At 35.3% G+C, this 24,122-nt stretch overlaps 1 protein-coding gene across 2 annotated transcripts in view; it reads left to right on the top strand.

The window, feature by feature from the left end:
* The window catches only part of ZFHX4 (zinc finger homeobox 4), a 188,689-nt gene that overhangs the window by 147,447 nt on the left and 17,120 nt on the right, over nt 1-24,122 (top strand). For both annotated transcript variants that reach the window (XM_011937165.1, XM_011937166.1), the window contains 4 exons: nt 7,324-7,392; nt 16,672-16,788; nt 22,996-23,129; nt 23,512-23,712. In XM_011937165.1, the coding sequence (XP_011792555.1) occupies nt 7,324-7,392; nt 16,672-16,788; nt 22,996-23,129; nt 23,512-23,712 (521 nt within the window). The remainder of the gene's footprint in view (nt 1-7,323; nt 7,393-16,671; nt 16,789-22,995; nt 23,130-23,511; nt 23,713-24,122) is intronic.

The raw sequence follows: 24,122 nt of genomic DNA, 5'->3' as shown, positions 1-24,122 counted from the left end.
TCAAAAGAGAAAGGAAAGGGGAAGGTTCCAGACTCTTTTAAACAACCAGATCTTGCATGAACTGAATGAGAACTCGCTTATCACCAAGGAAATGGTGCTAAACCATTCATAAGGGATTTGTCCTCATGATCCAATCACCTCCCACCAGGCCCTACCTCCAACACTGGGAACCACATTTCAACATGAGTTCCAGAAGGGATAAACATCCAAACCATATCACCCTGTAAGGAGTCTTTGAAAGAGTTAAAGGAAGTAAAGATAAAGAAGTACTGCTGGATAACTATTTTTTTCTTCTCTATTAAAAAATAATTTCAAAAGACTTTTGACCTAGTATACAGCTATTTGAGAAACCTAGTAACTGTGGAGTAGAAAATAGAGGCTTTCATGAATTAAAAACTAGCTGTGAGACAACATTGGATGAACCCTATCATGAAAACAGAAATATTGTATGATTCCACTATGAATCTAAAATATTCAAAATAGTCAAATTTATAAATCAAAGAGTAGAATGGTGGTTGCCAGGGATGGAGGGGTAGGAGAAATGGGGAGTTATAAACAAAGGATATAAAGTTTCAGTTAAGTAATAGGAGTAAGTTCTAGAGATCTGCTGTGCAACATTGTACCTATAGGCAACAATACTATATTGTGCACATAAACATTTGTTAAGACAGTGTTCTTACCACAATAAAATAAGAGCTGGTTTTGAGATAGGAAGCAAAGAGTTGAAATAACTACCCAGTGCTCACCATGAACAAAAGCTATTGTTGGGTGGAAGAGGGATCAGTTTATGGAGAGGGATCAGTTTCCTATGCTGATGAGCAACCTAGCAAAACCAGCACAGTATGCTGAGGAATGAACCTTGTTCTAGATAATATAAAGAGAAATGTTGATGAATTCCATAAGGCAGTGGTCTCCAACTTTTTGGCACCAGGAACTGGTTTCATGGAAGACAGTTTTTCCACAGACGGAGTGGTCAGGTGTACATGGTTTGGGGATGAAACTGTTCCACCTCAGATCATCAGGCATTAGATTCTCACAAGGAACACATGACCTAGATCCCTTGCAGGTGCAATTCATAAGAGGGTTCATGCTACCATGAGAATCTAATGCTGCCTCTAATCTGACACAATGTGGAGCTCAGGCGGTAAACGCTTGCTTGCAGGCCACTCACCTTCTGCAGTGCGGCCCATTCCTAACAAGCCACGAACCAATAGTGATCCACAGCCCTGGGGTTAGGGACCCCTGCTATAAGGACTTAAATCTAGATAATTGGGCAACTGGTTGATATATGGAAACACGATTTTACACTGAAATTATCCTCACAGAAGTTTGATCTTTTAATTTCAAAACAATCAGAAATGAAATAGACTCTTATATGGAGAAATATATTAGGAATTAGTAAATTTAAGAATGAATGTTTTAATAAAAGCACTTTAAAATATAAGACATCAAGAAGATATATATAAGTAATTTATTGCAACTAATTTATATCAGGAATTTATTAAATTCTTTTGAGGCTCCATTACACCGAGGTCATAGATGACTGAAGAAGCAGAAAGAAGTGATCACAAATTCCTGGCTGAGGAGGCCCCAGGAGATAGTACTCCCTAACTGTATAAAAATAACTTCTGGGTAAAAACAGACAGGGCAGAGCAAAGGAGCTTTACTTTTCCAGAAAATAAAAAAATTACAAATCCTGCCCCATTCAGATAATTGACACTGGAGCATCCAATGCACTTCAATCTATTACTGCCTGGAAGAAATAATTTAAGAGAAAGCACTACAGGTCAACAAAGATGATGTTGCTTGGTTACTCAAAACCATTTGGTAGCATGCTGAGTTGCTCAGCTTTTTAGAAGAGCAGTCTTTGTATCCGCTTAGGAAAAGAATGGAGAAGACCACTTGAAATCATTTTTAATTGTGAACTTGCTTTATCTGAACACACTGACTTGACTTTTGCAATGCCAAAACAAGTTCAGAGGGCATTGTTAAAATATCGACTACTAAGATAATAATAAATGTTGAATTTGATGTATTCTTCTAAATATTATGCTTGTTGTGATGAATTTGCTTTGAAGCGATGTGAGCAATTTTTTTTTTTTTTTTCTTTAGAAGGAAAAAAATTTGGTTTTCAGGCTGCCTGGCTTAGGAGTCCTGAGGGCTGCCTAGAGGCAGTGCTGTCCAGCGGGGAGGTACAGAGCTTTGGAGTCACTCCTTCAAATCTCACTTCTGCTGCTCTGTGCCTTTGGAAAAAGTTAAACTGTCTGAGCTTTGATATCTCATCTTTTCCATAAACACAGTGATTTTTTTTCTGTTGCAGATTACAGTGAGGATTAAGTAAGGAAATGCAGGATACATGCCTAGCACCTAACAGGTTTCCAAAAATGATAATTTATTAGTTTGCAATTAGAGAGCTGCTAATATCTTTTATTGTATTCATAGGCTCTAAAATATCCATTTACAATTAGTCACATAGCTCCAGTAGAAGTGGGAAAAGCTTCAAAAGTAAAACAGAAAAGGCATGACTAGAAGGATTGCGGAGTGAAGGTTGTTTGACACTTGTAAACTCTATCATAGAATTTAGTCTTTTCTCCAATTAAAAAAAAAACATTAAGAGTTGGGCTTATTGTAAATGAAAATAACACGGGATTCATAATGTTGCATAGGAATACAGAAAATGTTTTTCTTTCCCTTTACTATTTTACACCAGTTGGCTTAATATTTACTCTGGTGATATATATTTTATTTTATGTGCTAAACATTTTGTAAGAATAGTACTATACTTTATTGTTTAATGCATTAGCAAATTATTGGGAGGAGGTGAGATGTGGAAGTTTTGTAGGCAAATAGTATTAGTACTATGCTTGGCAGCTTGAACATATATCCATTATTTCAAAAATTCCAGTTGCCTCTAAAGTTGTGCTGAATGCATCCCAAATTTTGCCCAAGGCTGTTGCAGTCACCTAGTACAGGTTAAATTTATTCCCATATCTTGATCTTGTAATTCTCTGCATAAATATCTAGACTGTTAAAAAATTAAAATTCCAATCTTTCCGTGGCCATGAGATTTGAATGGATTATAGTTTTGCAAAATTTGTTACCCCAATTAGCCGTGAGGGGACTGGGGTGGGGGCGGAAGGTTTGCCAGATGGGAACGTGATGATTTTTGAACTGAGATTAAATACCTGAAAGTTGTCAGTTTACTTACCAGAATAAGTATTGCTTGTTCAGGGAAGGAAAAGGTAGAAATGAGTAATGAGTTGGAGACTCATTATGGAGAGGCTTAGGGGTAGATGTGGCAGTAAAAGGTAGTGAGAGAAAGGACAGTGAGAACTTTCATTCTTATGATCAAAAGGAATTGACCAGCCAGGCGCGGTGGTTCATGCCTCTAATTCCAGCACTTTGGGAGGCTGAGGCGGGCAGATCACAAGGTGAGGAGTTCAAGACCAGTTTGGCCAACATGATGAAACCCTATCTCTACTAAAAATACAGAAATTAGCTGGGCATGGTGGTGCGTGGCTGTAATCTCAGCTACTCGGGAGGCTGGGGCAAGAGAATTGCTTCTTGAACTGGGACCCCTGGAGGTTGCGTGGGTGGAGGTTGCAGTGAACTGAGATCGCGCCACTGCACTCCAGCCTGGGTTACAGAGTGAGACACCATTCAAGGAATGGGAACCTTAAACATTTTGGCATTAAGCTTGGTTTTTGTAGATGTAACCATTTAGGTTAGGCTAAAGAAATAGGTGATTAGAAGAATTCAGACCTGAATGAGAACGACAAAAATGAACACTAGAAATAAATGCAGAATTTAAAAAAAGGAAAGCTACTTGTAGGATTTAAAAACTATGGTTCAATCTATCGTTGTGTTTAAGAGAACTATCCCTGAAATGAAACTGTGTGGGTTCAAATCCCAGCTCCATCACTTGCTATGGGTGTCATAACACACATAAAGATATCATTCAGTACTTGGCACAGAGCAGATACACTGTAACATGTTGTTGTTGATGGTGATTGCGATGATCAATACACTATTCCACAGAAAATGATGTTGATTACTCCCACATTGTGTTAATAAAAATAGCATAATTTGGCATAATTTTCAAACGTATGATTATCACCAAATTGACAGGAGAGGGTAGAATACTGGAAAAGCTAAGTCAATGGCATTTTTTTAAAGAGTATTAAAACAAGGAAGGTCAGGTTCTAGAGAACACAAATTAGTAATCTAATTAAATCACCAGAAAAAGAGACAAATCGTGTTAACAGCAGTCAGATCTGTTATTACAGACCAGTTATTAAAGTGATATATTGTAAGATGCTATGTATCATTACTAGGTTTTAAACATTTCATTTTACACAGGCAGAAGAATATAGATTAATCATTTCATTTTTTAAGTTAAAAACTCCTTTATTAAAATATTTATATTATTTGTATGAAGAGAGAAACATTATTGAAGATCTAAACATTCCTTTATGAAATTATTTGTACAAGTAGCTCTCATTGGAGCAGTCTCTAAGTACCACATGACCTAATTTGTAAGATTAAACAACTGTTTCTGATTTTGACATTTTGTATGTTTCATTAAATCACTATCAAATGAAGTAACTTTAATATGGCACCAAATTATTATTTGGTTATATTTTATATTTAAGGAGCATACATATGTTATGAAACAGCAGAATTTTCACTGGTCTAGAGAAAAGTTGCTTTCCCCACAACTTGGTTTCTGACCTTTGCTAAGACTAGGCAAACCTTTACAGGCTCCCAAATATTGTGGTATTACAACTAGACACATTGATAATTTGACAGACTTTTATACCAGACAGACAAGGGTTTCATTCCAGGCTATTGGTTTCTAACTTTGTGACCTGAGGCAAATTACTTTAACCTATTTAATCTCTAGCTTCTTGATTTGTAAAAGAAGGATTAATAATTGCCTCATTATGTTATTGTGAGGATTACATGATGGTTTCTAGACAAATAGCTTATCACAGTACCTGGCAGAGATAAGAACTCAATAATTTGTCGTTGTTTTAGTTTTACTTTCATTCATCTTTAAGGAATAGCAGTTATTTGGTCAAAGTCACCTAGGTACTACTGACATTCATTTTGAACAAGCCTATATAATATGTTGAAATGTGTATGTGGAGGTAGTGGTAGAGATTTTCTGATAAATTATGTTGATTCTTCGCTAGAAAAAAGAGAAATGGTTTTCACATACACACACATATATAGAGAAAGCGGGGGTACTGTCTGCATTTGTATTATCTGTGGTACAGTTGACAGAGCTCTGAATTTAGAGTCCTGAAGCTCTGGGAAGTTACAAGAAAGTTCTCATCTTCAGATTCATCTCTTTTAGGATATAGGATGTAGGTTAGTATTTTCTATCAAAGCGTCTTAGGTGACTTTGATGCTTACTCTGTCCTTACTTGAGAATCCATGAAATGAAAAGCTGCATTTGAGGAAATCGAAATTTATTGGGGAAACATACCTGGACCGTGCAAAAATTAATACATCATGATAAGTGCTGAAACATACATGTAAGCTAATCATGATGGGTGCACACAGGAGGCTTCATGTACTTTTAGTTCTGAGGGAAGAATAGGAGGCTAACAGGGGAAGAACAAAAAGGCATTCAAAGTCAAAGGAACTATGTTGATCAAGGCATAACAACATGAGAAATTGTCAAGAGAAAGAAGGTGGACTTCTTGAGTGACAAGTAGGATGTCCATTAAGGCTGTGATGTATTTGGAAGCTACTCATGGATTTATAAGTGAACATTGAGAATACATTTTTTCTTTCATGATGAATTTAACATAATAGTTTTTTGGTGGGGGGGCACTGAGTATTTATTATGATTGTATTTTTTTTAAATAGATTACTACTGTGCTGACGAGTTGATGGGTGCAGCACACCAACATGGCACAAGTATACATATGTAACAAACCTGCACGTTATGCACAGGTACCCTAGAACTTAAAGTATAATAATAAAAAAATAAAAATAAAAATAAAAATAAAATAAATAAATAAATAAATAGATTACTACTAAAGGTCAAAGGTTTTATACACAGCAGAAAAGACAATTAGTAAATGCAGTAATAGTGCCTTGTTATGCGCTTCTATTTTCAAGGTTAATTATTTGTTTAATGAAAGTCTTCAGAATCAACCAGAGATGCCATTGCTAGAAATAGTAAGTAAACATGATTCCCTTTGGCAGTTAAGAATTATGTGACCTTTTTTTTAACTTCTTGATAACATCTGGTCTTTTCAGATGTTAAAGACTACATCATGTTGCACCTTTAGTTGTATTATTTTCTTTTACTGTTACTATTTACATAGTTCTATCTTCATTTTATGCATGAGGGACTTGAGGTTTAGCAAGGCTAAGTAATTCACCCATACCTAGAAGTGATGGAGAAATGATTTGTACTCAAGATTCTATCTTCTAAAAAGATAACTCTTAAGATTTTATGAGGGATTGGATTGGAAAGACAGGGAATTTGAGGCATATAGATGATTATAGAGGCTGCTGAAATGGTCAGGAAGGAGAAGAGGACAGAGGGAACAGAGAGCACCCATGACAAGAGACTTGGTAAAATGGAATCAACAGCAGGTGGTGACTTGGTGTGGAGAAGGAATGAGATGTCGAAGGAAATTTCTGAGGTCCAGTCGTTTCATTTATTCCATAGGTTCCCCTACAATAGGGTGCAAAAAGGAATCACACAGTTAGGTGACTATATGATTTGTGTTTGGTGTTGAATTTTGTAAACCAAGACATTGTTGGCTCTTTTGCTCTAAAGCTCAAATAAAAGATGAGAATAAAGATGTGGATTTGCTGATGATTTGGACTTATTCTTCAGGTGCCCCCTCCAGTGCCTGATGTTTGCTTTGGCACATCAGCTATCATATACAGTAATGATTTTTTCTTTGCTTTCTGGTACCTTATCAGAGAAGTAAAAGTATGCTCATAATTTATGTAATGTGCTATTGTCACTCTAACACATAATCCTATAAAATGTATGCTTGGCCAAATAGTCCAATGACAAAAATCATAATGAGCCTTTCCTGCTCCTATATTTTCTCTACCAGTGTGTTTGTTCTGTGCTGCTAATAATTAAGAAATAAATCTAATGCTATCACTCCCTAGGGTCATTTTGCCAGCTACTGCTCACTAGGATATAAGGTGTGCTGGAGACTCACCTGAGCTTCACCTGATACTCATCTCTCCTGACTGCCAAATTTTGGGTTCTTGTGATATTAGCCATGATGTGAGAGCTAGATATAGCATGCTGATTATCTTTCACTCTGATGTCTTCTGCAGAAACTGCCTCATTGGGAGCCAGGACTTGTGATGATGATCTTACAGAGCAGCAGTTGAGATCAACCTCAGGTAATGGTTCCTACTCCTTCTCAAAATATTTCCCTGTCCTAAATGAGTTGCTTTTGTCATTCTCACAATTGATGTAGTAAACATTCTCTGGAACTTCTCTAATTAGATCTGATCATATGGCTTATTCAAATAAAAAGCAAAATCAAATAAATTCAATAATTGGAAGTATATGTAAATTGACTTTACATTTTAGAGCAGTTTTAGGTTCACAGCAAATTGAGAGGAAGGTATAGATTTCCCCAATACCCTCTCCCTTGACACATGTATAGCCTTCTTCATTATCACTGCCTGCCCATCAGAGTGGTACACTTGTTCAGTAATGAATCTGTATTGACACAACATTATCACTCATACACCGTAGTTTTCATTAGCGATTACTCTTGGTGTTGTATATTTTATGGGTGTGGACAAAAGCATAATGACATATATCCACCATTATAATATCATATAGAACAGTTCCACTTCCCTATAAATCTTCTGTGTCAGTCTGTTCATTGTTTCCACCTTCTTGACCCCTGGAAACCAGTGATCCTTATAGTCTCTATGGTTTGACTTTTTCCAGAATGTCACATAGTTGGAATCAAATAGTATGTAGTTTTTATAGATTGGCTTCTTTCACTTAGTAATATGCATTTAAGTTTTCTCTATGTCTTTACATGGTTTGATAGTTTATTTCCTTTTAGTGCTGAATAATATATACATATATATATATATATATATAATTGTCTGGATATATCACAGTTCATTTATTCACCTACTGAGAACAACTTGGTTGATTCCAAGTTTTGGCAATTACAAATAAAACTATTATGAGCATCTGTGTCTAGGCTTTTGTGTGGACATAAATTTTCAACTCCCTTTGATAAATGCCAAGGAGTACAATTACTAGATTGTATGATAAGAGCATGTTTAGTTTTGTAAGAAACCACCAAACTGTCTTCCAAAGTGGTTGTACCATTTTGCATTCCCACCAGCAATGAATGAGAGTTCCTGTTGTCCCACATTATCACCAGCATTTGATGTTGTCAGTGTTCTGGATTTTGGCCATTCTCATAGGTGTGTAGTTGTATCTCATTGTTGTTTTCATTTGCATTTCCCTGATGATATGTGATGTGGATTTTTTCATTCATGTAATCTTTCATATGCCTATTTGCCATCTGTATATCTTCTTTGGTGAGGTGTCTGTTAAGGTCTTTTGCCGATTTTTTAATTGAGTTGTTTGTTTGCTTGTAAGAGTTGTAAGAGTTCTTTGTATATTTCATATGACGGTCCTTTATCAGATATGCATTTTCCAAATCTTTTCTTCCTGTCTGTGGCTTGTCTCATTATTTTCCCACAGTATCTTTCAAAGAGCAAAAATTTTAATTTTAATGAAGTCCAGCTTATCAATTCTTTCTTTCATAGATCATGCCTTTAGCGTGGTATCTAAAAAGTTGTTGTTAACCCCAAAGTCATCCAGATTTTCCCTTATGTTATCTTCTAGGAATTTTATGGCATTGTGTTTTGCAGTTAGGTCTGTAATCCATTTTGAGTGAATGTTTCTGAAGCATGTAAGGTCTGTGTCTGAACCTTTTTTTTTTTTTTTTTTTGTGGATGTTTGTAGCTTCTTAAAGAATAAGTTAAAACTTCTGCTAATAATTTTTCACATCGATATTTATACACTATGAAACTTCACCTAAATTATAGATTTTATACAAAGTATATATTAATAAACTGGATATTGTTTTTCACAAGTCAAAGAACCTAGTCGATGGAGTTATTTTTGGTAATTATTGAATTCATTGGATTTTGTATAGTCATGTCAACATATCCTCTAATCCTTTTGCTTTGGTGTATATATATATATTTGTTTAAAAAAGGCAGTTACACCTTCTTAGCTGCATTATATTCAGATAATTTAAAAGGAAATTCACTCCTACTACTACAACACACCTCATTTATTTCAGCTATGTATTTCTGCTATATAAGTATGACCTCAGTTTCCAGATTTATCCAATTGGAATAATAACATGCTATATAGAACAATAAATGATTACCAAAGGTCCTTGGCATTCACAATGGTATATTGGAATACTCAAAATAAAAACAATTTTGCAAGTGAAAACATTGCTTCCATATAGTCAGGACATTCCTCATAAAAAATACCAACTTCAAAGCTAAGTTTACCTTTACCTATGCATGTCTCATCAATACTTTTAAAAATGTTATTTTCCCCTAAAAAGCTAAAGAGCATATTTAATATGAAATAGAATAAACCTACTCTCTCTCCCCTACCTCAAACCAATGAATAGATTTCATTAATGACTCAGCAGTGCTATGGCCAAAATCAAGAGTTATGGCAAAAATTTCAAGCTAAAAGAGATTACTTCCTGTCAATACGTTTCTTTATTGCTTTGTAACAAAGACATCAAAATCTACATTATTACTTCAATCTCTCTGAGAATCTTTAGACTTAGATATTGCCATACCTTCTGGATATTTTCATCTAGATGTTCTGTAGTGAGGCTAAACACAACAAATTCCAAATTGAACTTCCTTTTCTGTAAAACTATTTGTTCTCTTTTCTCCATCTCAGTGGATGACATCACACCGTAGACTTAGTTGCGCAAATAGTCAAATTAGAAATCATCAGTTTTATTTAAAATATTAGTGAGTATCTTCTATATGCCAGGACTGCTGAGCAAACATTGTGAATAAAACAGATGAAGTTCCTCACTTTAGATAATATCTCTAAACAAATAAACAAAAAAGTATTTTCAGATTGCAATAAATGTGATAAAGGAAGTTAAAGAGGTGATTTGTTAGAGCAGAGGTTCTCAAAGTGTGATCTCCTTTCAAACAGCATCAGCACAACCTAGGAACTTGTAAGAATGCAAATTACTGGGCCCAACCCAGACCTACTGAATCAGAAACACTAGAGGTGGAATCCAGCAAGCCCCTCAGGTGGTAGTGATTCTGCTAACATCTGAGGACCTTACTTGTGTGACAGCTCATCAGCTACTTTAGAAGCAGTAGTCAGAGAAGTTCTCTGAGGAAATGACAAGTGATTCGAGTCCGGGTTAATGAAAAGGAGCCAATTATTCAGAGTCTGGGAGAATGTACTTCAGAGTTTGGAAAAAATTGGTCCCATTCCAGGAAGAGAAAGAAAGCTTTCTCATCATGGAAAAAGATGAGGGAGTGAGGAGGAGTGTAGCATAACATGCAGCCAGAAAAGTAGGCAAGGGCTTGTTTCAGCCTAGTAAGGAGTTGTTATTGTTATTCTAAGTGAAATAGTACGCTATGACAGAATTCAAGCAGGAGAATGGATTGATTTTATTTAGTTGTGCAGAAGAAATTATAGGAACACAAGAATAAGTCTTATCTAGTTATAAGATCATAAGGAATATAGGTAAGATATTAAAGGTACTAGCAGGGAAAATGTAAAGTAGATGGATTCAGTATACATGAAGTATCTTGGAAGTAGAAATAGTATGATTTACTGATGGATAGGATGCATATGAGTGGGAAAGAGAAGACTAAGGGATGTCTCTTGCTTGTGCTGGGTGGTGGCGCTGTTAATTGTAGTGGTAAAGTTGGGGAAATGGAGTAAGAAGTGTTGAGGAGCATTGAGAGCTCTGATTTTGGCATACTAAATTAGATAGACTTTTTGGACATCCAAGTAGAGTTACAAAATATAAAGCCATCAGTCCGGATGAGATCATCTAGGGAGGTAATGTAGATAGAGAAAGGGCTTAGTACTAATAAGTGGAGACACTCAAGTATTTAGTTGTTGTTTAATAGAGGAGGTCCCAGCAAAGGAGAATAAGAAGTAATTCTCAGAGAGGTAGGATGAAAATCACAATTACCTGATGCAATAAAATCCAAAGAGAGGCACAATTTTCCAGAAGAAGGGAGGAGTAACATCAGTTGAGCAAAGAAAGTGAAGTAAGATGCAGAGAAGCAACCATTGAATTTTACAGCATGGGAGTCATTGATGACTTTGAGAGGAGGAGTTAACATGAACAGAAACCAGACTGAAGAGGGCTGAATAATAAATGTGATTTAGTAGAGAGAGAAAGGCAAAAAGAAAAAAAAAAAAACAAAAAAAAAACAAGCCAGACTACCAAGACACAATCAAACACCCCTATTACACTTTATAAAAGGGAAATAGGGGCTGGGGTAGCAAGTGGACTTTTCCTTTTCTTTCCCAAACTTTGCTTTCTAAACCCAATTCACTGTTCCAACTAACATGTATTGCCTGCCTACTGTATTCCAGGCACTGTTCCAGCTGCTTCTGGCACAAAGATGGATAAGATAATCACTATTTTCAAAAAATGTTTACCTATTACAGCAAGTAGGCAATATAAAGATAATTTCCACAAATTAAACTGTGGTGAACGGTTCAACATCAGCATACAGGTTGGGAAAAAAAGCATTTATCCAGAAACACTAATCCTAGTTCAGGGTTCAGAGAAGACTTTTTAGAGAAGAAAACAATAGTACTCAATAGTACTAGTAATAATACAGCTATGATTTTTAATTTTTTTACTAAGCTTGTGCTCACCAATTTGTATATGTTATTCCATAACAAACCTATGAGATAATTAGTATTAACTCCATTTTTATAGATGTTGAAACTGATATTTCCCAAGATGACTTGAAGGAAAAGTGGAATTTACACAGTGAAGAAAAGTTGTTCTAAATAAGATAAGGAATTGTAATGGTACATATAGGAAGGGAGAAAGCACTCCAAAGAGTTGGGCTTATTGAACGGTGGTTACAAAATGTGAGCTGGACCAGGAACATCGGCATTACCTGGAAACTCAACAGAGAAGCAAATTCTCAGGTTCAACTCTAGACCTACTACACTATAACCTTTCAAGATGGGGTGCAGTAAAAACCTAAGATGGGTGAATCTGACACTCTAAAGTGTAAGAAGACTGTTCTCAAGCACTAAGTGTTATGTAGGATGTGAACAAAGATGAAACTGGAGTGATAGACAAGGACCAGGTATCTTGGACATATTCTCGCTATGTACAGAAGGGTGAGTTATTTCTTCGTAAGTGATAGGACTCACTGAAATATTTTAAGTTGGGAAGTCAGATTTAAGTAGGTCATTCGAAGAATAGATTTGAGTGGGGCATGACTGGGCAAGGAGATCATGGAGGAGTCTAGGAAGGAATGCTCACAAGCAAGGTGTCTTGTACAGAGACATTCAATATGTTAATATAAAACTAAGGATGTCTAAGTTACTAAGTTTCCTCTTTATATGAGCACTTCATGGGTTTAGAAAATATGAAGTGCTTTCTTAGCAGACTCAGAGGAGAGGGATCCTAAACCCAGTTGTATGTTAAGACAATGGGAAGTAAGGGCCAGACACAGTGGCTCATGCCTGTAATCCCAGCACTTTGAAAGGCTGAGTTGGTGTATCATTTGAGGCCAGAAGTTCGAAACCAGCCTGGCCAACATGATGAGACCTCGTCTCTACTAATAATACAAAAATTAGCTGGATGTGGTGGTGCATGCCTGTGGTCCCAGCCACTTGGGAGGCTGAGGTGGGAGGATTGCTTGAACCCAGGAGGCAGAAGTTGCAGTGAGCCGAGAGTGTGACTGCACTCCAGCCTGGGTGACAGAGTGGGACTCCGAAAGAAAGAGAGAAAGAGAGAGAGAGAAAGAAAGAGAGAGAGAGAGAAAAGGACAATGGGAAATAACTACAATTGGGTGGTACTTAGATCAAAGGGATACGACTGATGTACATTGCTTAGAAATTGCATAATGTTGCAGGATACATTAATAGCAGTTTTCCAATTGTTTGTTATTGTTCAAATGAAAATACTCTAAGCTAGTCATTCAAAACAATTTCTTTTAAATATAGCCAATGTGTATATGTAGAGTAACTTCTAAGATCATTTTAGACATGTCAAAAATGCTCGGGAATGTTTGTTGTAACATATTTCTACAATATAAGACTACAGTATTTTGCCTTCTTTCTATTATTTTGAAACATGTAAAAATGAAAATGTATTATCATTTGTCTGAAAATTGGGATGTGGGACATTCAAATGGACCTTGATATACATGGTAAGTTTAAGTATAAACATTGTAAAGATTAATATAGAAATATTATATTTTCTGTATTTCATGAGGCAAAAGAATAAATTGCATGTGACATATACATATGCTGTATACATGTATACTTATGTTGAATACAACAGTGTCATGAAGTGATTTAATACTTTCACTATTACTGCATGTAATATATTAGTGAAGAGGTTTATTGGTGAAAATGAAAACCGCTTTGGCATCTTTATTTTGGAATTTTATGTAGTATATTTTCCTCAGTTCTACCGTATCTATTTAATACATTTAGTGTTTTATATATGTATATATTTCCCTTACATTTCATAATATTTTACAACTGAGAATATGTGGTGGTTGAAAGTTAGAATGTAATCACTCCTTCCCTTAACCCAGGTTCTAACCTACAGGGTTTCCAGAGAAAGTGGTTTCTCCACATTCATACTCTTGACTCTAAAGTCTATTCATACATTGAATGTCAAATTTATTTCTGAAACCCTCTTTGAGAATAAAAGTGCCCTTTTATTCTGACTTATATGAAACTTTATGGTGTGTATAAGTTACCTTTTGATTATGTTTTTGCATGATTAAAAATTTGCAAAGTTCTTATGGCTCCAAAGAGCCTACCTGTAATAAACAGCTTTCCCCTTCTAAACCACAAAACAGGTCTGAATTGCTTGGGCATTAGAGCTAATTGCCTGCCTACTTCAAAGGAAGAACCTGAAAAGAGAGAGGGGGAAAAAGTCACAGAAGCAGAGGCATAGCAGGCAAATCCACCTCTAAAGGTTATGAGTTGTGGCTTGGAGGAGCCGGGCAAAGTTACGGCCTCAGAACTGCTGTTTGCGATTAAGTTGATGGGGAGCGTCTATCCCACAATCTTTCCCTGCTGCTGACACAGAGTCTTTGTTCACATTCAGATTTCTCAAACTGTTGCCAGGGTCAGGCTGAGGTCAGACACCACAGTGATGTATAGAAGAACATGTCTGGGAATTTCTCTCACACTTAAAACACATACCAGAAAATGAAGAAGAGGACCCTGCAAAATCTGTCTGATGAGACCCAGATTATATACTGTAGCTTTTCTTTTAGTGCCTTCATAATTTTCTTTTTCTTCTCCTGACACACAATGTTTTATTAATGTGAGTTGCGATAGCCCTTACAATTTTATGCCCCCTCAAGATAAGGACACTCAGTGGCACGCTGACACTTTATTTTCCAGCCCTGGGGGAAAGGCCCAGTAAATCTACTCCAAGAATTCTTGCATCCTTTCCCCAGGATGAGCTGAAAAGTAATTGCCACAAGCCGTCATAGGTCGCGAACTAGAGATCATGTCACGTGTGTGAACTTGGGAGGGACACAGCCCAATCCAGTTGATCTCAGCCCTCCAGCCTCCCAAATCCAGTTCAGCCACCAGCACTTTACCTACCAGCATGGCCTGGTGCTGGGAGGGGGGAGCCTGTGTTTGATCAGTAATTATCACTGACGGGTGAAAGCAGGCTAGCGCCAGAAGAGGTGTTATTTCTTTCTCTTCTTGAAGTTAAATTTCTGAGTGTATTTGCCTGAAAGGGAAGCTTCCCTCAAACCCTCAGATGATTGACCCCCTAAACAAGGGCCATCCCTCTGCTTTTGTGCGGAGGCAAGGGGCAAAAATGGAATAAATGGATTTGTATGGTGCCTTTGAGGACTCACAGTTGAAACAAACTCTTATTTTGAATGTATTTAATGTCCTTGTTTTCTCTTTAGCTTCTTAGAGTTTCCTATTGAGCCCAGAACTATCCCCTTCTGTTGTTGTCCTGCTCACACAGTTGTAGAGCATGGCTGGCAAGTGAGGCACTAAATAAATTTTTTTTTTTTTTTGGTGCTCAGCTGCTACATATGACAGTGGATATTTCATTCTGCTGTCAGAATGTTATTAATAAAACATGGAGTGTGGAAAGGGCCACGATTTCCCCTTTCAATCACTATAGCATTTGCAATGAAAATTTTATTCAGTGTGTAATTTTCAGTTAATGCTTGACACTTAAAATGTCCATAGCAGTGTTTTGTATGGTTATTGAAGGGTTAATTGTATCATGTTCTCTGCATAAAAGCTCTGCTTATCAAAAGCAAATAGAAGAGTGTATGCAAATGTGTGTCGGTGACCTTTTGCCTTTCCAGGGTTAATTTATATGGTCATTAAAGATTTTATGAAATTGAGCAGCCCGGTGCTTCAAATCCCATTTTACCTTCTTCTCCTAATTTATGTAATTCCTACCTGAACAGGGGAATATGATTTTTATTTTTTGTGCTGCAATGAAAACAGCATGCCATGCTGTGGGGAGTTGCGAGCCTGGTTATCTGGCATTACTCAGATTGCTAAAAATTCATTAAAATGTGACATCAGCACAGTGAGAGACAAATGATCGCAGGATGAAAGAGAACAGTGGGCCTTTCACGGATTAGTGCTACACAGCCCCAGCATAGAGGCTAACTGCATAAACAGATTAATCCACCAGCAGTGGCATAGCTAAGATTTACAGAATAATTAAATAGGGTTGAGTTACTATGAGGATTTCCATGTAATCTAGCTGGTGTGAACCCGTGAATGAGGTGTGGGGTGATGCAGTTGTCATAGAAGTATACCTTGTTATATCCTAAGCCCAGTATAGCTCCCCCTACAGAAAAAAAAAAAAAAAAAAAAAAATCCCCAATGTCACTGAAGTTTTGAGATCTTACTCTCACAAAATTCCAAAGAATTCCTTTGGGGTCTGGGGTCTGAAAGCAGGAGTAACACCTGTCTTATATTTAACCTGTTGTTATATTATTTAAGATTTTTTTCTAAAAATCTGTTTTTTGGCTTTTTTTTTTTCCTGACACCTATCCCAGTCCATGGAACAGTGGGTTTGTGTTGTTACAAGGTTCTACTATTGAAATCACAGAATTGCTTTATACTCATTTTTTAAATATGTTTCAGTTTAAACTGTACTAAAAAGAATTTATTTTCATTTAATATAGACCCATCTTCTCAATGGATACAAAAGAAGATCCTTTAGATAAAAAATTTGCATTAGTACAGTCAGCATGATCAGCATAGACTTTCGCATAAATTTGTGTTCTCATTTGAGTATGAATACCTGTAGATGATTCATAAATAACGAAGTTTTCAAGTGGTCTCCTAGTTTATTTCAGCATGAATTTTTGGGAGGTTTTCAGTTCTACTGATTGGTCTGCCTTTCTTAACAGAAGAACAAAGTGAGGAGGCAGAAGGAGCTATTAAGCCTACAGCAGTGGCCGAGGATGACGAAAAAGACACAAGTGAGAGAGACAATAGTGAAGGCAAAAGCTCTAATAAAGACTCTGGTAAGATGCAAGAATCTTTCACCTTGGCATTTCCCTATACCCATTCCCTGCCATCAACTCTTCCTTCACCATCCCCCCACCCCAGAAAACTTATTAAAAGCTTTTAGTCATTTTAAACTGTCTGAACATTCCCACTACTATTCATTGCGTGTGCATTTTGCATGTGATTTCTATCAGTAGCCTCCCATTGACCTATTTTTAATCATAACCATCTGACAGAATAGATGTGGATAAGTTGAAGAATATTACAGGACGACCAGTGAGATTATTTTTTAATCAAATCAGTTTGTGTGCTTGTAATTTTTTAAGCGCCTTTCATTAATCTTAGCTATACTTGTGATTCCTCTGATGGCATATTAATTTTTCATAAGCATAGGATTAGATATCACTTGAATTTTGTCATTCAGTCACATGTATTCGCCCACCAAACCATGTAACCCTAAAAATAAATGCTAGTTCTCCTTGCTTTTTTACAACTTACACTCAGGAATTTGCCCTTTTTTAGGGCATCTATTTGAGGTATTTCAAACAAAATCCAGTGAAAAAGTTTACAGATGATTCAGCCTAAGAAAGAGGAAATATCATTGAAAAGGGATTAGGTGCTGGGTAATTTTGATCTTCTAGAATAGACAAATCCCAGTAATGAAAGCTACTGTCTTTGAAAACAAACCTTCGTGTCATGACATTTACTTGTGCACAAACAAACCCTAGGCCAGCATCTGGTGTGGATACCTAAGGCTTTTACTGTGTTTGATTTGGCAAATATATGACTTCATCCATGCTTTGTATGTATGAGATGGAAATCTATGGTTGCAATGAATATTACATTGGCTACTTTTGCTGCACGCTATACCTAGTTTTATTATGTTGGACTCATTGAAGCAGAAGAAGTGCTGAAACGGGTTCAAGCCTATTAGTTTCAGGTAGTCATCTATCTTTTCCTTGAATTCCAGTGACAGCCGCATATAAAGGAGCTTGTACTCACTATGAAGACATTGGGTTGCACAAAAAATATCATTTTTACATGCAAGTTTATTTAAACCTGAATCATCCCACATTTGTAATTCAGTCCTTGCATATCTAAGTTTTGCATTCCCTTTAAAAATTACCTGAAGGGCCTCTCTGCTCCCCTCCCCACACTATTCAGTACTAAATTTCTTTCAGGAGGCCAGTGAGAAAAGCGTCACTGAGATTTGCTCCTAGGATATAGTGTCTAACATATGATTCTGATTTGACTTAAACAAAGAAGATCTAAGGTTGGTATTAAGCCACAAGCAATGTAAAAAGAAGCCTTAGCTGTATATTAGTAAGCTGGCTCCTGAAGTTACTGAGGAGGAATTAGAAGTACCTAGTGATAAGTTAATGTGAAAGATGGTACCATCTAAACTTTATTTGAAAAAGATTGGAAATAGCAAGGCAGTTTTTTCACTTTCTGTGATGGACCTTATCAAATTAGCTGCTTGCCTGGTTCAGAGAGGGCAAGGTTCTGTCTGCGTTCAGTGGTATCTTTCACATAGTAGTACCAAAACAGATTGCAGAATATATCCTTCTCATTCTTCAGAAGAATGTATAACAGAGATATCAGATTTTTGTTAATTCAATGCCCGTGTAATACTGAAGTATATGACATTATGCCAGGTCTTAAATGTCTAATATCTAGTACCTTGTAAAGGATGGATTCTGGGAATCTCTAGAAAAATTGATCTAATTTTACCATTGAGGAAAGAATCTGGCTTGGAACATAGCACAGATGCCAAGGCTCTGTCTTTACCAGTGCCACTTACTGCTCCGCAAAAGTAGTGGGCTCAATCACTCCCTAATAGGCTGATGAATTACTGTTCTTCCTTGGGCACCTAATTGTACCATCCAGACAGGACTTGGGCATTTGAGAGGATACAGACAATTGTATAATGGTAGTTATTTAAAACAAATTTTATCCCCATAGAAATGCCTTCCTGGGTTTATCTGTAAGGATAAAAAATAAGCTCTAAGCAAGGATCAACTAAAAGCAGTTGCTGAAATGCTAATATTTAGCTTTAAAATCTTCAAGAGAGCTCTTGTGGCTGACAACTAACATGAACATTTAACAAAGTTTTCTGCCTTCTAAATTGAATGCTTTTAGGTTTAAAAAATTATTACATGGATTTTCTCTCATATGTATTTCTAATGATTAAATAACCACTTATATTTATTGTTTTTCTTTATATGTGTCATAAATGTAAAAAAAAAATACTAGCAAGTTTACAAATAATCACTATCTTCGTATGTTAGATGGGAAGGTAGTTTGAGCCAACTTTAACATGGAATTTTTTAGACAGGAAGGAATTAACATATTAGGAAGGCTATGTTTGTGTAAGCTGTTGTGCTATGTTGCTGACATTAATCTGAAGGAGTAGAGCTTTCAAAATGAGACGTGGCAATATGCAAGTTATATTTGCTGAATATTCATTCATAATAGAAAAGCCTTCTAATGCTTCATTTATATTGTCATTTAAATCTAGTGTCACTTTAGATTAATTATAATCCAAATTATAGCTCTGTGCAGTACAAGAATTAATACAGAGTTTATCCAGATTAATACATTTGCATTGAAAATGTAATATGTCTCTGCCTTGGCTAAGGCGACCACTTTTTAATAAGGGAGTAAACATGAGGAAAGATGGAAATTAACCTTCATTATTGCAATTAAAATTATCCTTTCATTCTAGTCTCATTAGAAAGAATACTGTACTGGTAATTATAATTTATAATTATTTGGAGTTGAATAACATCTTCTGTTATATCCAAGTTTTATAGTATTCAAACTTTATTAAAAACATTGACTCATTAATATAACTCAGTACTTAGTTTTTTTTTTAAAGATTTGCTTTGAGTACATGTGCATTATTGGATTATTCTTACTTGTTATGAGTATAAACCATTTTACAGCCTTCTGTATTTTAGGGATTGAAAATTATTAAGAAGGCGGTATCTGCATTGAAATGAATTACGTCATTTTTTATATTAGCAATCTCATGCAAGTTAAATAATCCCATAACTGACAGGTAATCATTTTTTTCATCTATTTGGCAGTGCTTGTTTGTAATTAGACTTCATTTTTTAGTTAAAATGAATGAAAATGACATTGTTTTTTGAGAATATTGTGTTGTCCTCAATAACACAAAATAAATTAGGATCCTATCTAAAATTTTTTTCTGATCTAGGGTAACCAACAGTGTTTATTTCAAATAAAGTTGCAGACATAAACTATAAGCAATCATAAAACTTAAAACCTTCCTCAAATTTATTGACCCTTATTTAATAGGCATTTCCAGGATAACACAACTTAGAAAAAAGATCCCAGAGGTGATTTTCTATAATTTACCAGGGATGCCATAATATGAAACCTAAGATAGTATCCCTTTGAGTAAGAAAGGCATACACGCATAGAATGTAACATCCTTCGTCTTTACATAAATAATCCTGATGACTTGCCTCATCCTCCAGAATCTGTTTTTGTCATGTTACCACATCTCGATATTCTCTACTTTCTCTTACTATCAGTGCCACGCATTTTTGAGGTACCTAGCTAATGTTAGATGTTCTAGCTTTCATTTATAACTTCTTTGTAATTTCAAATAAAATGGCCTTTAGGAGGCTCCTGGCTTATATTAAGATTATGGTTTAAGTTAATTAGCCAGAAAAATTTTGAGGCTGACACATACTGTGTTGAGTACTACAGCCAACAGTTGTTGCAATGGCCATGTGATAGTGACCCTAAAACTTAACTCTTACTTTTTTGATACAGCATAGTACATCACTAAATTCAAAAGCAATTATATTTTTGATGAATATTAATAAGCATAAAAATAAATAAATAATTCTTAATATACATGGTATCAATTATACTTTATGCACACCGGTGTGTAGGCTTAGTAAAATATTCCAGATCTTGAAATCAATACATTTTTTGATCCCTGACAGTCTCAATATGAGAATAAAATACACATTATATATGCTTATGGAAATGAGTCTATAGCTATACATTTAATAGATTCAGAAGTTTCTGAAATATTTATTCTATTTCTGATGATCCAAAGGGCCTGCAAGCAACAAAGTCATGGAAATTCTCTTTTAACTTGTGTGTGACAGTCTTTGATAGCACAGAGACCCAGATCAACTTATTGGTCATGTCCAATTCCACCATGTACACAAAAGAGTGATAAGGGGATATGACAGAGTATTATTCTCCTAAGGAAACATATTCTTACTTATTAGTGTGGGAACTTTTAAAGAAACATCTCACAGGAGAAGGCAATTGATAGGCATTGGTTGATTTAAATGGCAATGGTTTTATACAACTTAGTTTGACATTTTAAGCAGTAAGTTTTATTTGAAAATATAAAATATCATAGTTTTCTTAAATGTTTGCTTTTTAACACTTTTAAAACAATATTCCAAGCATATTCAGCTTTGAGAAAGAAACATATATTCTTCTATTCCAGAGTTAATTATGACAAGAAAATAGGAATTATGACTTTCCTATTTTGATGTATCTTTTGATATCAAATACTTGGGCATTTTTTAATCAATGTAATGAAGCTTTTCAGTCTTTCTTGGATTTAAGTTCATTCAAATTCAAATATCATAAATTTTTTTCAAATATCTAGAAATAACCTAAATGTCTCCAACATATATATATGTAGACAAATGTACCAACTCAAATAAATTCTAGTGCTTGTAAATCTAGAAATCAGTATCAGTGTAATCTGATGAAAACTTTGCATTAATTTTCTGTCTACTATGAACCACAAGAGAATAAAATTATTGTCATGATGTCATTTAAATTATATTTTAATTTTGGTCTGCATGGAATCACTCTTGCTTTTATATTTCTTTCTGAATTTGAAATTTCTGAAGTTATTTATAAGGTATAAAACATGCATCTCTCTTCACAGTTGAAATAGAATGTATTTTTTGTTGTTGTTTATTTTTACTTTGTTTCCATAACATCCTTGACCTTATTTTTAAATTAAAACTGGGTTATTTTGCAATAAGGTGCAATTTGTTCATTTATATGAACCGTATGTGGATTGAAAAAAAATCAAGATAAATCTTCATGCACAGCATACAATCAGATTACGCCTGGACTATATATTTACGCGGGGTCTGATAGCAATCAATGGTTTAGCTTCATTGCATTTCAAGATGTATTTGCACCCAGTTGTCCAGTGATAGTGTCCTCACCCTGGAAATAATTTAGTTGCAAATTGACTGGAAGATGGTGAAAATTGAAAGTTAAAATTAGAAATACTCATAATAAACAGCAGAAAAAAGGTCAGATGATGCCATGCTATGATGAGATTGGAATGGCTGGTAAATGAGGTTTTGTGTTTGTCGTGAGATGTATGTGACATGCCTACCCAATGTCGCTGTAATATCTAGCCTTGCAGAGGAGATTATTGGGCAAATTGATGCTGGAAAGAATTTTCTGTTAGACTGGGAAATTAGAATTGCACTCTTTGATGTGTATGAGGCTCCTACATATACTGCTGGTCTAGGCAAAATTTGAAATCATTTTTAACACCAAATATTTGGATTAACCTCATAAAACCATTGTCTTCTTGAGATTTGTACTAAATGTTATATGTACAGCCAACTGCTGAAATATCTACAGCAAAGAGTAAATCACTAATAGCAGCAGCAGATATATGTGATTAATTTTACAATCCTTTCCATTTTTAAGTCCATTCATGACATAAAATTATTATTATTTGAGTTTCTGAATTATAATCAGTCAATCCTTCTCAGAATGTTGAAATATTTTAAGCATCAAAGAATTTCAGAAAAGAGATAGGTAATTAAATGTTAGTGGAAATAATGATTTTTTAAGTTAGTGTTTGTGAAAGGGAGTAGATTTGCTTTAATGTGGTAAAGGCATTCTGAGACACCAGAGAGCATGTGTTATTGATGAATCTTTCAAGGCCACCTAGGGTTATCTAAACATGAAACAGGAGTACATTTTAAAATACATTTATAAAGTCCACTTAGTCAGTGGACAAAAAGAAGTGTTCTTATTGCCTTTTGAGATTAACATTCTTTAAAACTGCTTATAGGTTCTTTTTGTGATTCAGTGTGTTTAGAGTCACAGCTGTTTGAAAAACATAATTTTTCTCATTTTGAAATTGTGTTTTTAAATTGAGTTGTTCTATTCTTTTTGGGAATCAGGGATAATCATACCAGAGAAGGAAGTAAAAGTTAGTGTGGCGGGGGGTACCCAGCCACTCCTGCTGGCAAAAGAAGAGGATGTTGCAACAAAAAGGTCAAAACCTACAGAGGACAATAAGTTCTGTCATGAACAGGTAAATACGTTTTTCCTCCTTTATTGTGTAAATCTTTATTCTTTATTGCTCCTGATAGTTTTAAAGCCCCAAATGATTCCATGCTGTTGAAATGTATGTAGACATTGCAATTGGCAATATAATTAACTTGTGGTATTACTTCTGATGAAGTCATCAGAATACATTAACTATGTTAAAATAGCTAGAAGAGAAGATTTGAAGTGGTCTCAGTACAAGAAATAATGAATGTCTGAGGTGACGGATATCTCAGTTACCCTTATTTGATTATTACACATTGTAAGCATGTATCAAAATATCACATGTACCCCCAAAATACAACTACTATGTATCAAATGAGAAATGCATTAACTAATAGTGGCCATGTTTATTCAATATTTTCCAGTTCTATCAGTGTCCTTATTGTAACTACAATAGTAGGGACCAAAGTCGTATCCAGATGCATGTCCTATCACAGCACTCGGTGCAGCCGGTCATCTGCTGTCCTCTCTGCCAGGACGTCCTCAGCAACAAAATGCATCTCCAACTGCATCTGACACATTTGCACAGTGTGTCTCCAGATTGTGTTGAGAAGCTGCTTATGACAGTAAGGATACCAAATATTGATGTATGTGTGACAAAATCTGTGTTAAGAATGTCAATATAAAATCTGTAATTATTAGTTTATATTATATTGTTTATATTATATTGTATTTCTTCAGAGCTACTTAAAGCTCTGTTATTGCTCATGTTATAGGAATCACATTCAAGGCCCATATGTGACCTCTTTTGCTTGGAAAAAAATATAGAACAAGGCATTGCTTAGTAAAGAACATTATTTTGCAGTCTTCTTTTTATATCTATAATGTTCATCAAATAACCCCAGTGGGCACCTTGCATTTCAAACTTGCTTCATTATCATTATAAAAAAAAAACCTACAGAAACCTGTAAACCATAATAATAATAATAATAATAATAATAATAATACATTGCCACAGCATTGATCTAAAGTTTGA

The sequence above is a fragment of the Colobus angolensis genome, unplaced genomic scaffold (assembly GCF_000951035.1).
Source record: "Colobus angolensis palliatus isolate OR3802 unplaced genomic scaffold, Cang.pa_1.0 Scaffold16, whole genome shotgun sequence".
Classification (NCBI taxonomy): domain Eukaryota; kingdom Metazoa; phylum Chordata; class Mammalia; order Primates; family Cercopithecidae; genus Colobus; species Colobus angolensis.
Note: the sequence above shows the minus strand (reverse complement) of the source record. Positions and strands in the feature narration are given on the sequence as shown.